Genomic DNA, 15672 nt, shown 5'->3' on the forward strand with positions numbered 1-15672 from the left:
CCCGACCTTGATGATGTGTCAGCATCCCAGAGCCTTTGCTCGACCTCTATGATGTGTTTGCATCCCAGAGCCTTTGCCCGACCTTCATGATGCATCATCATGCCACAGCCATTGTCCTACCTCGATGATATTTCAGCATGCTGCAGCCCTACCTTGAACTATGTCCCTGGTCACCCAGGCAAACAAATATGTTAGATGGGTATGGCCTGTCTTTTCCCCTGTGGTACCATGCTTCTACAAATCCTGTATTGGCTGTTCCAGTATACCATACTGACAAACACGGGGGCAATATTGGGGATTGCAGGCTGTTAAAATGTTCAGCTTGCATCATGCTGATGGCCTCCTGGGTTTTGCAGGTACGTCAGTTGCAAGAGAACGCAGCGCAGCTTCGCACGGTGTACGCAGGGGAGAACGCAGACGCTATCGCCTCCAAGGAGCAGGAAGTGATGCGTTCTTGGAAGGAGTTGCTGAGCTCCTGTGAGGACTGCAGGCTACAAATCACCACCACCACGGATAAAATCCGATTCCTGGGCATGGTGCGGGACCTCATTTCGTGGATGGAGGGCATTATCTGCCAGATCGACGCAGCAGAGAGACCCAGGTACCCATGTTGGCCAGTCTGGCTCAGTTGTGGCAGACTTTGAAATGCTCACTGTTATTAGGTCTGCTTAAATCCTTAGTACTGCACAAAGCTCAGTTTTCTCATAGGCATTATTTTGATTGTGTGGCAGGAGCAATGATGCTCTAAAATATTGCAATGCGGCGAGCAATTGACTTCAGAAACTCTATATCAGGGTTGTCGAACTCCAGGCCTCAAGAGCCGGAAACATGTTGTATTTTAGAGACCCCTTATTAATAATCATTTGATAAATATGCATACAATGATTCTAAATGTATGAAAATATTTTCTCATGAATATTAATTGGGGATATCCTGTAAACCCGTCAGGTTTCGGGCCCTTAATGCCTGGCGTTGGACAACACTGCTCTAAATAGTTAAATTGTTTTTCAGAAGAATGACAGCATTGCAATTACCCACTGAATTGTGTAGTTTTCTTTGCACAATTTTAGAGTATTTGGCATACACATAGTGATGCAAAGAATGCATTTAAACTGTGTGCATAATTCACATGTCAGTGCACACTATGCTTGTCCATCTATTGTAACAGCTTGACTTTACTTTAAGGCTAAATGAATAGTTTATAAAGACTAAACCCAACACTGCCGAGGGATGTTGCCATGTCTGACATGTTTGCAAAATGGCTGATTGCTTGATCTGGTATGGTAGACAAAATCCACAATTTCTCGGTGCTGCCAACAATCCTTACACAACACACTGGTTTCCTTTGTGGTGCCTTATATGTGTAGGAAATCTGCCAGCTTGTACCTTTCGGACTTCTGAGGGTAGAGGGCACGAGTTATTTATGTGTAACCTACATGTCCACAAGTATAGGGCAAGTATAGTTTCTCTTTTCCTGACTGCTTGCTGCCTCCCCTTTCATATGTGGCATTGGGCACGAGAGGACCTAGGAAACCTCATCTATTGAGAACCGGTCAAAACATGGTGAATAAACCTTGTATTCTTCAATCACAGCAGATTTTAACATGATGGCCACCCGCGCCTGAAATACGGCAGATGCAAAGGCAACACATTTCACACATCACAGTGGCATTGGTGTAAACTAAAAGACCATAAAGTACAGAATAGGAAAGCACATTCTGTTGTAGAGGGCCCCATTCCGTGTCATATCTCGGGAGGATAGCTCCAGGGCAACGCGCTCACCTTGGAAGCAAGATGCTGCGGAGCAACACAGGTCCGATCCCCGGGTCAGTGCTTAGAAACCTCTGCTCGTTATGAATAACCAAATAGAATTATAACCAACTGCCAGTGGAAATCAAAACATGTCAGTCCCTGGGACTGTTTAGAAAGATGCTGAAAACTTTTTTGTTCAGATGAGCAGCTACAGATCGCACACATTGTTTAGATGCTGTTGATCTCTGTTTGATAGTTGTCATCTGCGCCCAAATACAGTTGAGTCTGTTTGGTGGGCAAGAAATCTTCAAAATCAAAAATCAAATCCTGTCCTGCCCATTTCCATCACTGCACACAAACAGACACACACACCAATCACATACACTTGTGCTGAACTGGTGGGCGCCATAAGGTTCCTACCTTTTTTGTAGTGTTCATTCCAAAACATGTGACAGATTCTACCCCAAATACAGAGATGTTTCAGAAGCAGGAAATGTTCAGTTTTCTCTGTAAGCGTGTCAGAAAATAAATGATATAGTACGTTTGCCAGTATCATGGAAGCTCTGCATTAAGCTCTCTGTGCCGGCTTTTTATCTGTAGACAAAATGGAGCCCACCTGCTTCCATTTTCTCAATCCAGCATCTTTAGTTGGCCATAAATAGACTACTGTGATGATTTAAACAACTAAGAAGCGAAAGTCATGATCCAAAGACTTTCTAGGTCTTTATCAGGCGAAGAGAGAGAATGGGCTGCAAGACTTGAAGAAAAGCCACTCGTCAGATCAGCAGACAACACTGTGACACTATACGCCCTGCTCTGGCAATGGACAAAATGGCCTTGAAGAACTGGGTGAATTGTGGAAAGGATGGATAGGGTTCATCCACCTGGGAAATCATTGTCAACAATAATTTAAAACACTTATTTGGGGAAAGAGAAAGGGCAGCTCACATGTAGTCTGAAGTATGAAAGGTAAGCTATAGGCAGCCATAAGGATTTTCAGCATGTACTGTGGCAATAACCGCCGAGCTGGCGGGGCATTACCGCCTATGGTAATACCCCTGGGGCCTAAACTTACAGGCCCTCGCTATGCTCTGGCCTTAACGGTGGCCCCGGGGCATTACCATAAGGCGGCAATGGCCCGCCGGCGAGGTGGTTATTGCCATTAGTATTCTGGGGTTTGCAGGCTCGGGATACTAGTTTTCCCGAGTTTGCAGCCTTGGAACATTAATGGGTGACAAAAACTTTTCAAGCAGCATTTCTTTTGCCATTTGAAAAGGTTTTGTCGCAGTACGCGTTGGTTCTAGGAACACTAGAAAACACATACTGCTTCATTAGTACGGTGCAACAGGGCGCCATTTTAGGCCAAGTTGCTCCGTACTAATTAATGGAATAAAAATAAAAATCCCACCTTGGAAAGGGAGAATGGGCTACCTGTGGCCCCTTCTCCCTTTCCAAGGTTGCCTTGAAAAAAAAAAAAGTGTACCCGGCACACGAACGACGTTCACGCGTCCACAGGATTACACTGTGGTATGGCTCGGAAACGAGCCAATCCACGTTTTGTGTTTCTCGTGGCCGCACAGTGGCGGGTACTAATGTAAGGTAAGCAAAATAGATGGTTGATTCTACGTATGTTAAAACTCGTAGTTTTGGATCTATTCAGTAAAAACGGATGGTAAAAAAACATTCAATTGATTTGTGGACTGAAATAATGATTGTGTCAAAACTTAGAATGTGGTCAATTTCTAGAAAAGGTGGGACTAGGGTGAGATAGACAGCCCTCCCTGTCCACACACACCTACTGTTATGAACCCTGATCGATGCCCCCAAATAAGGTAAAGAAAGAAACATGTTGATGTAAGCGACACAAATAAGAGATGTGTGGCTCCGTACTCAAGACCCTTTGAATCTGAGGCAAGTTACCCTAAAGGGGGTCTCTTCACTTATCTGTGGTAGTAATGTTGCCATAACCAATGCTGCAATAATTGAATTGACAAGGGATACGCGTAGACATGTATTTCACAATTGTGGGAGCCTGCCTGGTACAGTGTTGTGTGTGAAATTCAATTTGTATTTGCGATGCACTGTATCTGTTAGGTATGGTGTCTCTTGATACCAAGCCCATTCACAACCTGGGATAACAGTCATCACTAAGTGGGGCCAGTAACTCACTCCCTGGAGACATCTTAAGTGTGACAGTTCTCCTGCACTCGTTCAACAAAGTGATGATAACCTGAAAAACCAACCTTGGGACCAATGGCTGACAAGGGACCGCCACAGGCCTTTGACAACTCTGCATCTGTGTTTTTCCTGGGCAATACGATAAGGCCAGCATTGTTGTAACTGTATTCAGCAGAAGAGCTTTTGGATGGAGATACTTGGATAATAGCATTTCCGCATGTGGTGATAACCATGATTTTTAAGTATATGGCCCTCATTACAACACCAGCGCTAAACCATGGCGCTATTAGCACCATGATTGGTGCCGGTGTTGTAACGGGTCCGCCATGGTTCAATGGGGAATTACCACCCCATTCCAAGGTTGGCGGGGCGGTAATTCCCCATTGAACCATGGCCCTTCCCCATTCCCAATTTCGCCCCATAGGGCTCTATGGGAATGGGGAAGGCGCTAAGTGCGGTGCCGCAAATTGCGGTACAATACTTAGCACCAAGGTCCCTTTGCGGGTCCCTACTTTAACGGCTGGTGTAGACCAGCTGTTAAGGTCGGGTCCCGCAAAGGGACCTCGTAGTAAGGCGCTAAGTGTTTAACGACGCCGCAGCCTTTTACGGCGCCGTTAAACACTTAGCACCAGGGTCGTAATGAGGCCCTCTGTCTTCTGTTTGGTCTAGAGTATTATAGTTGGCCAGAGAGTGCATCTACTGGTGGTCTCCTCCGGGTCCAGATGATACTGAGATGTAAGCAGGATCACTCATTGAGGGAATCAGGTACAATTGTTTGTATGCACCTCAGTATAAATGTCATAAGAAGAAAACTGCTGTCTTACTAGTACAAACGTCAATAATTGCAACATGTCAAAACTCTGGCTGGTTACTACTCTTAGAATGTAGAGGTTCATATCCAATTGAATTTCTTCCTAAAGAAAGTGAAGTAATTTTCTCTTCTTTTTAGAGACGTGTCTTCAGTTGAAGTGTCGATGAATTACCACCAGGGATTGAAGAATGAAATTGAGTCCCGAAATAAGAATATTGTTTCATGTGTGGAAATGGGTAAAAACTTGGTGCTGAACAAAAGTCCAGCCACTGAAGAGGTAATTATAGTTCTTGGTACAAATTGGATTTCATTTGGTGCACGTACAAGCAGGGCGTATAGTGTCACAGTGTGCAAGTTGTATATAGTGCAGGCAAGTTCGACACATTTCAGGCCCCTGCAGCACAGTTTTTAGCAAATCTGATGTAGCCAAGCTCCCTTTATGGTATATGCTCCATCAGCTCAAGCATGCCCCACAACATTCAATCGCTAGCAGGCCCCTTTATAGTACAGAGTTTGCCAATTCCCAAGCAGTTCAGGCTACAACGGAATTGTACGATCCTACCGAGAAAAAAAAGGTCTGACTGTACAAAAAGTCTGAAAATGCATACCACCAAAGGTCCGACTATCAAAATAGTCAGCGGGGTGTTGCAGGGGACAGTCCTGGATCACACCCAAGAAAAACAAAAACAAAAAAAAACAGGGGCTGCGGGGGTGTCAGTTACAGTATAGTGAGTGGGGGTTGCAGGGGCAACCCTTGCAGCTGCCCGTAAAAAAAAAAAAAAAAAGTATCCTGCAGTGCTGGTTGCCGATCATGGAAGTGAAAGGGAACTGGTGCCGCAGGGACAGAAAAATCATGCAGATCGCTACAACATGTACATTGTGGGGCCTCCAGCAGATATCACTCAGAGCATGTTATTGAAAGGGCCAAACCACACGCAGTGTGGCAAGTCCCATATATTACCAGCTATAGTAGACCATACGCTGTACAGAATGCAGCAGATCCCATAAAACAGTACATACCCTTCGGGCCTTATAGAGTAGCGCTGTAGTAGTTTACATCAAGTGCAATCACTAATTAAGCAATAGGCCCCAAGCAGGGGGGGCATTACCACTTCAGGTAATGCCCCAGGGCCCATAGTTACAGGCCTGAGCAAAGTGGGGCAGGGGGACGGGGGAGGGCACAACACTTACCTCGATCCCCAGCAGGGGAAGATGGCAGCCTCCAGCATGTGGTGGCTTGCAGCAGCGATTACCCTGTTCCGAGCCTCCTCCTGAGTGGTTGACCCCCCCCGACCCCTGCCGGGGACCGTCATGGGGAGAGGGATTCCCGGTCAGGTAACGCCCCAGCGAGGGCCAATGAGATTGCATCTACAATCAAGTCCCCCGCTGCGTACTAATAGACTATAATGTATAAGGTGTAGCATATAGTGCAAGCTATCTGAAGCCCCTTGGGATGCAGGTTGTACCAGGTCCACAACAGTGCAGCTTCCCTTGTGTCCCATACAGTATAGACTCCCCACACGCTCTATAGTGCATTCTTTATTCAAATCCAGAGAAGTGAGGTTGGGTTAAGCCACAACTGTGTTATCTTACGTTTATGTTTATTTTCTGTGGGTTTGACGAGAAGCAGGCATTATCTCCAGAATGCCTGTATTGTTTGTGTTGTTAAATTTAATGTGAGGACTGAATGTGTTCATTCAGATGCAGCATTTTAGTGATGCACACCGGTCTAATTGTGGTTGAGTGACAGGAATGGTCCTTACACGTGGCCTTGTAAATCTATCTTTTATCTGATCTTCATGATGGTGTCAATAACCAAAGGAACAGGACTGATAGGATCATTCTAATCTGTCAGTGCAAACTCCAGCAGAGCCACCTGAAAGATAACTGCCTTGCTGTAGTGGGGATTTAACCCTTTGTGAAAGTTCCCCTATGGTGCATTTGTAACCCCTTTTTGTTTTTAGAATAGCCCCCTCATGGAATGAAATGGTTTCATAGGCGCTAATTTGCTGATTAACACGAGGGGCACAGCAACATCACCTATGTTGTGATAGATTTATATTATACATGCAACCTACATGCAGAGTGCTTGTGACATTACTGGGTTCAATGCGGAAGTGCCTCCATCAGCCATGACAGGAGGGTAGGTAATGACCCCAAAACACCTCTAATTAGATGTGTTGTTAGTTATAGGCTTTAATCACAACATTCCATAAATGGAAGCTTAACAAGTCGTTTGTGTCAAAAGTTTTATTTCATTCAATATAAATAGTAGGCTTATAGTTGCTACACAAACATGCATATAATAATATATACACGAAAATCAATGAGTTCACAAATCCCAATCAATGAATTATGGTTTTGTTTAATATGCGTCATTTACTGTTAATTACTGGCAGGAGCAAACGCAATAACCTGTATTAATAGGAAACCGGGTGCACCACCTAATACCTACATTCTCCTTGAAAGACCATTGCAAGCACTTTACGCTCAAAATACTCCTCTCGGAGCACCTCCCAGCTGCCTCCTACCCCGCCCTCTACATAGAAACCTCCAGCGCCAGTGTCTTCTGCTCTATGATATGATATGATATGGCATTTGTAACGCGCCTATACACAAGTGTTTCAAGGCGCGAATCACAGAGGTAATCCTGTAGAATGAACTGAGACCTGCACAGCAACCCAAGTTCTTGGCCCGATCGAAACGAGGGTGGATAACGAGGGCTCTGGGCTGTTATCCCCCGTTCCAGGACCTGGAACGGGGGATGAAGGCCATTAGCACCCCGGTTAACCTCCAGGGGTGCTGTAGGAAGGAAAATCCTTTTCCAAGATGGCAGCCATGGAAAGGGAAGGCAAGGCTCCTCTTCCCTTTCCATGGCAGCGTGCGGGAGGCAAAGTGAAGGAGAATAAGGTAAGGAGAGGCCTGGGGGGGGGACAAAAAACAAAAAAATGGGACAGAGGGTGGGGGTAGATGACAGCAGGGGGAGCCGGCCTTCAGGTGGCTTGGAACGCCGGCTTGTACCGGCGGTTCAAGCCCGTGTTCCTAGCCATCTGATTGGCTGGCTCCACCCACCCAGGTGCTAATGTATTTGAGGAAATGTTAAACATCAAATGAACAGCACCGTGAGGGTCACCTACAGTTCACCATTTTAAGGACAAGGGGGAGGATGGAAACCTTCAAATCCCAAAAGTCATTCCTGATACTGAGTAAAAATAAAATAGCCAGCACAACACTGCACTGACTCTTAGCATTCAAGTTTAAGGGGTGCATTGGGGTGAGTGTAATGAACACCTGAAGTAGGAGGGATGCTTTGGGGGGAAGGGTTTTTTGGAACCCACACCCTCTGTGCAACCAATGAAATTTGGTGATGATTTTGGGGATTTGAAAACCACATCCTCTGTGATCTTACTAAAGACAATGAACATTCTTAGTGATAAGAAGGCTTTAGACCCCTGGGGTGCAAATACACCCATATGATGCTGTGCATGCATCTCTCCAGTTAGTTTGTGTAGTCCAGGGGTAGCAAACATGTCATCCTTAAGATTTAGTTGCCTACAACTTCCATCAGTCCATCCCAGCATAGTCATTGGTGAGTGATTATGGGAGTTGTAGGCCAAAACGTCTTCTTGAGGGTGTTATGTTGGCACCCCTTGATCTAGTCATTACTTTCGTCTCACTGGTGCCAAATCCTTGCCAGGAGCTCCCTGGAATTCAGCATGACTACACAATGCATAGGCCAATGAAGACTTAAAATGCCTTTTTCAACTCCTGGCCAGTGAATACAACCATCTTTTTTGTCGACTGTCATTCTGGATTCAGGGCAACACAGGGTATAAAATCTTCACTGGCTAACATTATGGAATAATCCCTAAAAGCACCAGATGGCAACCACTGAACATCTTTAATTCTCTTGGATCTACCAGTGACATGCAACAGGGTAGGCTTCTTAACCTATTGGCTCTGCAACAACAGGGGAATTCTCCATGCCTTCCAAATGTGTGTATACAACACACACGTCATGATCCACCTACGGTGGGAGTCAGTAACCTTTGCCTCTTAAGATGTTTTGGACTACAACTCCACTCTGCCCTTGCCAGCATCAATAGTGTTGAGCTATAATGGGAGTCATGGGCCTCATTACAGTTTTACGGTGCAGTGAAGCTGCTGGATATTCTGGCAGCGGCACTTTTACATCATAGGCAAAACACAAGTTTGAAGCGGGGCCACTGATTTACCTCCAGCCAGCAGCTGGAGGTAAATCTTGCCCCATGGCAAAATATGCCAGTATTACCGGCACTGGTAATTCCATTGCCGGTAATTCTGGCACTAATGGACTCCAAGGAATGGGGATTTACCAGCATTTACGCAACTTGGAATATGCCATCAATTTCGTCATTCCAAGTGGCAGAAACAGTATTACTGTTTTGGCGCCATCCGGCCGGATTTACCGTCCCGATACCACTAAATTAATAATAAACCAGGTAAATCTGGAGAACAGCAGGTTACAGACCACTAGGAAAGACACAACCAACTAACAGTACATAACAGCATGCCTAAACAAAATTCACAACTGGATGTGAAAGAGCAGCTTGTGACTAAAAAAAAGATCTATTTATTAGTGTTTATCGGACCCCAAGCCCAAGTGACAACTCTGTCCCTCGAAGCTAGTCGACAAAGCAGGAAATGTGGGTATTACCTTTAACACCAGCTATCCTTCTCCCTTTAAGTGAACCAAGTAACACAATATGCACACTTTGAACTCCATGTCCTCTGAAAAATCCTCCCCCTTTTTGGGCCACAAACTCAAATCTTCTCCTGCCTCCACTTAACCTCCTAGCATTCTGGATCGGCAGTGGTAACCGTGTGACATGGTGCAAATTCCACAAACAATATGTGTTCTAAAACATTAATATTCTCATTTTTTTATTGTCCTTTCTTTTTTTATTTGGCCTAAGTAAAATGATATGATCTTTTTCTGTGAATAAAGATTCTTATTATGATAATGTGCTAAGGCCTGAGATTTCTTCTATGTGCTATCCTATTATCTGATCCTGCTTTCCAACTTCTGTATAATTGTGCTACTAAAAGATCCCTTTGTTTTTGTAAAGCCCTTAACTTTCATCTGGGATTTGCTTTATTTGCTTGTGCTGTAGCCCCAGAAGCTTTCAGTAGGGCCTGTGTTGTGCCTCACTCCACTGCCCTGGGGTTACAGATCAATTCTTGGTCTCCACTGGCCTATGAGGATATCATTGGATTCTGTGACAGGCTACCGCCTCTGAAGCTGAGCAATATTCAGTTGCATTTCTCTGTCTGAACCCATTCAGTTCATTATAGTACAATCTCTTTCTAGTCCCATAAGGAAGAATCTCATGCACACCCCAATGAAGACAGGATCTCTGGGGTACCATTCAGATGGTCCTCATAGGGAGATATATATATATATATATGGCATTGGATTCCTCAGGACCCATACAGCACAGGCTCCTCTAAGCAGCTAAATACCACTGGTGAGCTCTCCTATATTTGGCTCTATGTGATTACTGCACCCAAATTACTGCGTCCCCCTAAAATGTCGACTTTATTTTATTTCAACCCCTTTTCACCCCATATAGATGCGGGTGGATACCCCCCAAAACTCCCCTACATGTATTCAATACTATACCCATCCCCCCAAACATATATGCAGTGTAAAGGGGGACAAAATGTTTTTAAATCGACATTTTGAGTGTCACAGTAATTATGCTCACAGTAATTGTAAAATCCTGTATAGTTTAGCCTCTGGGCACCATGGGCACCATTCAGTACATGCTCTCAATTCCCACACAGCAGAAGCCAATTCTGGCACCTACTAATTCAGGCTCCACTTATTTTCCAATCATTTGTTAGGCTGAATTGATTACAGTAGACGTTTGTACCTCTAACTAATATCTGAGACAGCACTGTTTTTATGTTTCAGATTAAGGAGAGCCTCGAAAAGCTGATGGCGAAGAAGAAAGAGATGATTGAGAAGTGGGACAGGCACTGGGAGTGGCTGCAGCAAAGTATGTACTGTTTCTCTTCTCTCTGGACCTACAGACACATTTGCATAATGCTAAGCGTCTGGTGTACCACGAGCTTTCCCTCTGTACTACAATACTCTAGACGTGATCTCAGCAGAGACACCATTGTGGCCACGTCTCTCTAAGGTTTGGCCTGTACATTCAGGGATTTGATTTCTAGACAAAGGTCACGGGGGCTGAGCAAATTTTCCAAGGGCACTTTCATTGCCTCCAGATAAAACTAACAGCTACTCAGTTTCTACTTTGAGTTCTGCCCTGATGGTGTTTTTCAAGGAAATGGCATACCCTACTATGCCACATACATTGTCATAAGCTATGTAGTGGTGTAGAGCATCATGTTGGAGATGCATTGGTATCTTTTCTTCAGCCTTGACTGTGTGTAATTGCTTAAATGCAATTTAGTTGATTTTTGTTTTATAAGATGCTATCTATGTGGTATCCATTTTTTCCACGAAGTAAATTACTTTGTTGTGATTTACTTTGTGGGTATTACTTCAAAATACTTCGAATTCTTATACGTAGTAATTTAATTCATTAAAGTGACATGGAACCATCTATGGACATTACCATTTTACCAACTATTAAGTGTAGCACAGGGGGGCACGTCCTTTTCAGTCCATTTAGAGTTGGGAGTTATGCATGTACTGAATTACTTAAGACTGACACCTCTTCTGCTATGGGTCTCAATTTGGAGCAACCCCCAGGCTGTTTTAATACAAACCATTTTGGAAGATCTAAGGAGAAGCGAAGTAGCACATATGATCTAATGGCTCGCTTATGTAAAAAAAACAGATAACAGACCTGGGTTTAGCTGACTGTTATGGGAACCCTGGCCAATCGAATACTAGTTTGAAAAACATTCTTAAAGGGGAAGTTCACTCAAAAATGTTATTGTTTCAAAAGATGGGCCATAATCAAAAATATTTGTAAAAAATATTTTTAAAGAAAGTTCCTATGTAAAATTTTGAGGAAATGATGCTCAAATTTAAACATTTCAAGCACTGGGAAGCATCCATTTTGTGGAATGAATGAGTCTTCAATGCTTGTGGTAAACTCTGCTCTCTCAGCAATAATGAAGCAAAAGCCCCCTACTGGGAGCTTTTGCTTATTACAGTCGGAGAACAGAGAATGCTGTCAGGCTCCTTCCTGCCCTGTGCTGCTGGTGAGTGCTTTTTCCCCCTCTTTTCTCAAGCTCCTCCGAGATGTAAAAAGAAAGTGCCGTCAATTATAAATACAACAGCGTTGTATTTATGATTTCCGTGGCTTTCTTTTTAAGTCTCCCGGGACTTAAAGAGAATGTACCAGCAATTATAAAGTCTCCTGAGCTCCCCTGAGCCGGGGATGCCTGGGAGACTTAAAAGAAAGCCACAGCAATCATAAATACAACAGCGTTGTATTCATAATTGTCACAGCTTTTGTTTTAAGTCTCCCGGGCTCCCCCGAGCCGGCGAAGTATTTATAATTGCTGCGACTTTAGTTTTCTTGTTTCCCGTGCTCGGTAAACTAAAAAGAAAGTCACAGCAATTATGAAAACTCAGCCGGCATCCAGCGAAGTATTTATAATTGCTGTGCCTTTCATTTCACATTTTTTGTGCTTCCCTGGGCTTGGGGAGCACAGAAAACGTAAAATTAAAGTCCAGGCAATTACAGTGGCAGCTTCGCCTCTTCATGTTAAGCTCTGCTCTCTGCTCCCACAAGGGGCTTTTGCTTGATTTTTGCCACAAGAGCACAGTTTAACATAAACAGAGGAGGCTGCTTAATTTCACAAAATGTATGCCCCCATGCAAAACGTCAAGCCTCATTTCCCGAACATTTTCATAGGAACTTTCTTTAAAAATATTTTGTACGTATTTTTTTGATTATGACCCATCTATTGATTTTTTAACATTTTGAGTGAACTTCCCCTTTAAGTTCCTCATCTAAGAAAACTGCAATAGTCAGAAGAAGGTCTTGAGCTTGTGAAATCAAAGATCAGAATACATGCATCCCTTACGTGGACTGGGGGGGTGAGCCTTACCTATCCTGGGTTACGCAATGTGCGTTTGCTCTTTGATAGCTAAACTTAAATTCAATATTTTACCATTAAAAAACATAACCAGTATATGAAATAAAGGTAAATAGACTCTGGAATGTCTGCGTCACCCAAGGGTAGCGGAAGATGTGGCACACTTTGTTCTTTTGTCCAATGTACAAGGTCATAAAGAAGAAGACTATCCTTCCATTTCAAGGAATATTCGTTTTATGGGTTAACAGCCAGCTCTCTTATTTTTCATGATCTGTAATAATCTGGCTGTTTGTTGTGCACTGGGTTTGCACCTATGTAAGGCTGTGAAACAAATACGAAGGTTTTTATTCTGAATTCTGGATTTTAATGTTGTTGTTTTTAGGATTGTGTTGTTTTGTTTACATCTATTTATTGTGTGGAACTTTATGGGGTGTTTTCTCACTCCAAAATCAAGAAATAAGGAAGGAAGGGCATAACCATTTCACTGTGCATCTAGAGCAAAGGGAAGAGGTAAATGAAACCAATCGTTCACATGCTTTTAAAACATTCAGAGCATTTCAATTTGATGGGAACGTAGTAGGGGAGAAGAGCCTAGTAAACTGAACATGCACATACAGAAAAGGGATTTGGGAGAAGAGCATAGTATATAGAAAAAGTGCGTAACACAGCAAGGAAAGATAAGTCTGGCTAAGGATGCAAGTAAATAAGGCTAGGAATTCCAAATAGCGACTGATGCGCATTGGTCTAGATCCTAGGATTTCCCGAGGAGCAGGGCCGTCAGTGTTTTGCATGAGTGGAGGTGATTCTGCTCAACCCAGGCTTCTGCCTCCCAATTTCTTTTTTCTAAAGGCTGCAACGTGTAATGCTTTGGAACCTGTATTCATTTACTTTCTGCTCCAGGCAAAGCAGAGGTGTGCGCTGACGCAGAGCCAATGCAGGAAAATAAGAGCAGGCTTGATGTGGCCCCTGGGTTTGGGGACCAGTATGAGTCCAGCTGCCTTATTTTGGATCACTTGTAGTTGGTGTGTGAAGTTATTGTGGAGCCCAGATACCAGCCTACCTACAGTAATCAAGTACCGTAGCAGAAGTGCCCTGACCGCTCTGAGGCATGTTAAGGTGAGGGAGGATGTGCCTTGCGAGATGCAGCTGGAAGTGAGGGTTCATGGATCTGAGGTGTTGAGGACAAAAGGTTGTCGAATATGACTCTGAGGTTTTTGGCAGAGGACTCTATAGTGGGAGGCGATTCAGGGAAAGGGACCTGAGGAAGTGAAGAGCCGTCCTTCTTCAGGGAATTCAAGCAGACCTTGTTGTTCATCATCCAGTCCTGAGCCTGGATCAGGCATAGTGAGCAATGGAATGTAATATAATGCAAGTCTTGTGGAAAAAGCCCTTTTGCCTGGCCTCACTGTGTAAGTGATCGCACGCCTATGGAGATCTCCAGGGGACAGAAGTCTATCTGCATTTAGTCTCTGTAGGATTGAAAGATGGTGGAATGAGATCAGCCAGAGGTTTCAGGAATGCATTGAAGAGCCACAGAGACCATTTAGAGCTTGGAGGACTCCACAGTCTTATGTGATAGGTTGAGATCAGACTGCGACCACAACCAAATCTACCTAATACTATCTATGAAACAGAAGAGAATTGTGTGGCTTACAGTGTCGAAAACTGCAGAGAAGTTGAAAGAAAAGACAGTAGAGGGGCAGTTGATGTCCAGTGACATCAGAATCTCCTTTCCTATTAAAAGTAGTGTGGTTTCTGTGCTTCTGGCCGGTTTAAAGCCAGATTGGTGATCGTGCAGAAGACCATGAGTTTCAGGCAATCCCAGCAGTTGACAAGTGGCCACCTTTTCTATTTATTTGCATACAGAAGTGCGTTCACTGGGAAATTTGGTCAGAATTGGCTTTCTTGAAGAGTGGTGATATGAAACATTTCTTAAGAGCACAAGGAGCTGTTCACAGTTAGGGCTGGCACAGGGATTAGAATGTTGCTGTTGATAGTCTTGGAAGGGCAGAGTTCCACATGTTCAGAGAATGCTTTCATGTTCTTAACCATCACCACGATATTTGATTGCCAGCTAGACTGAAATTGGAGTTGCTGGCACTGGTTATTAGGGACAGACTGGGCAGCAGATCTAGTCAAAGTTGAGAATATCAGGTTGATGGCGTCAATCTTTTCCACAAGGATGGCACAAAGGGAGTCAGCGGGAGCTTGTGTGGCTTCAAGGGGGAAGGAGCATTCTATGGGAGAGCTACGTTTCTATAAATCCAGACAACTCTGCAGGTGGATTCGGTGCAGATGCCATTTGGTCATATACAAAGGACTTTTTTCCTGATGATAGTTGCATATTAGTCTTCTGACACAGGCAGGAATGTTTGTGTTTTTGTTTTCTCTTTGCAATGATGACACTTCCAGAGCATACCATAGGTTGACCTTGCATGGAGGCATGTGCTACTCCGCTCACTCGTTTACAAATCACAGGTTGAAGGAAATGTAATGGCTATAATGTATATGGTCTAGCACACAAACAATGACAACAAATCAATGCTACTGTATTGGGGCTGAGACACTGCTTTCTCTGCAAGTACACACACAGAGGGATTGAAATAATTATTATAGGTGTCAATGACCTGGATACCTCTGCTCTCTGCACTGACATTCACAGATACTTGGTTCAGTAAATACTCCATTCAACAGGGAGAAAGAGGCATCACCTTTATCTTCTGACACAGACTGGAAAGGGTGTCAGAGACCACTCATCTTTCTATTGGCATTCACTTTAATTAGTGGCGTAAGTAGGTGACCACGTGTTGTAACAGCACTTGTATGTACACTGGCACATATCAGGAAATGGGCATACATGACTGTAG

At 44.0% G+C, this 15672-nt stretch overlaps 1 protein-coding gene across 5 annotated transcripts in view; it reads left to right on the forward strand.

Annotated features, from left to right (window-relative positions):
- Positions 1-15672, forward strand: part of SPTBN4 (spectrin beta, non-erythrocytic 4) — a 1591326-nt gene that overhangs the window by 1479213 nt on the left and 96441 nt on the right. For all 5 annotated transcript variants that reach the window (XM_069644494.1, XM_069644495.1, XM_069644496.1 and 2 more), the window contains 3 exons: positions 357-601; positions 4880-5018; positions 10698-10782. In XM_069644494.1, the coding sequence (XP_069500595.1) occupies positions 357-601; positions 4880-5018; positions 10698-10782 (469 nt within the window). The remainder of the gene's footprint in view (positions 1-356; positions 602-4879; positions 5019-10697; positions 10783-15672) is intronic.

The sequence above is a fragment of the Ambystoma mexicanum genome, chromosome 2p (assembly GCF_040938575.1).
Source record: "Ambystoma mexicanum isolate Mex_15411 chromosome 2p, UKY_AmexF1_1, whole genome shotgun sequence".
Lineage (NCBI taxonomy): Eukaryota > Metazoa > Chordata > Amphibia > Caudata > Ambystomatidae > Ambystoma > Ambystoma mexicanum.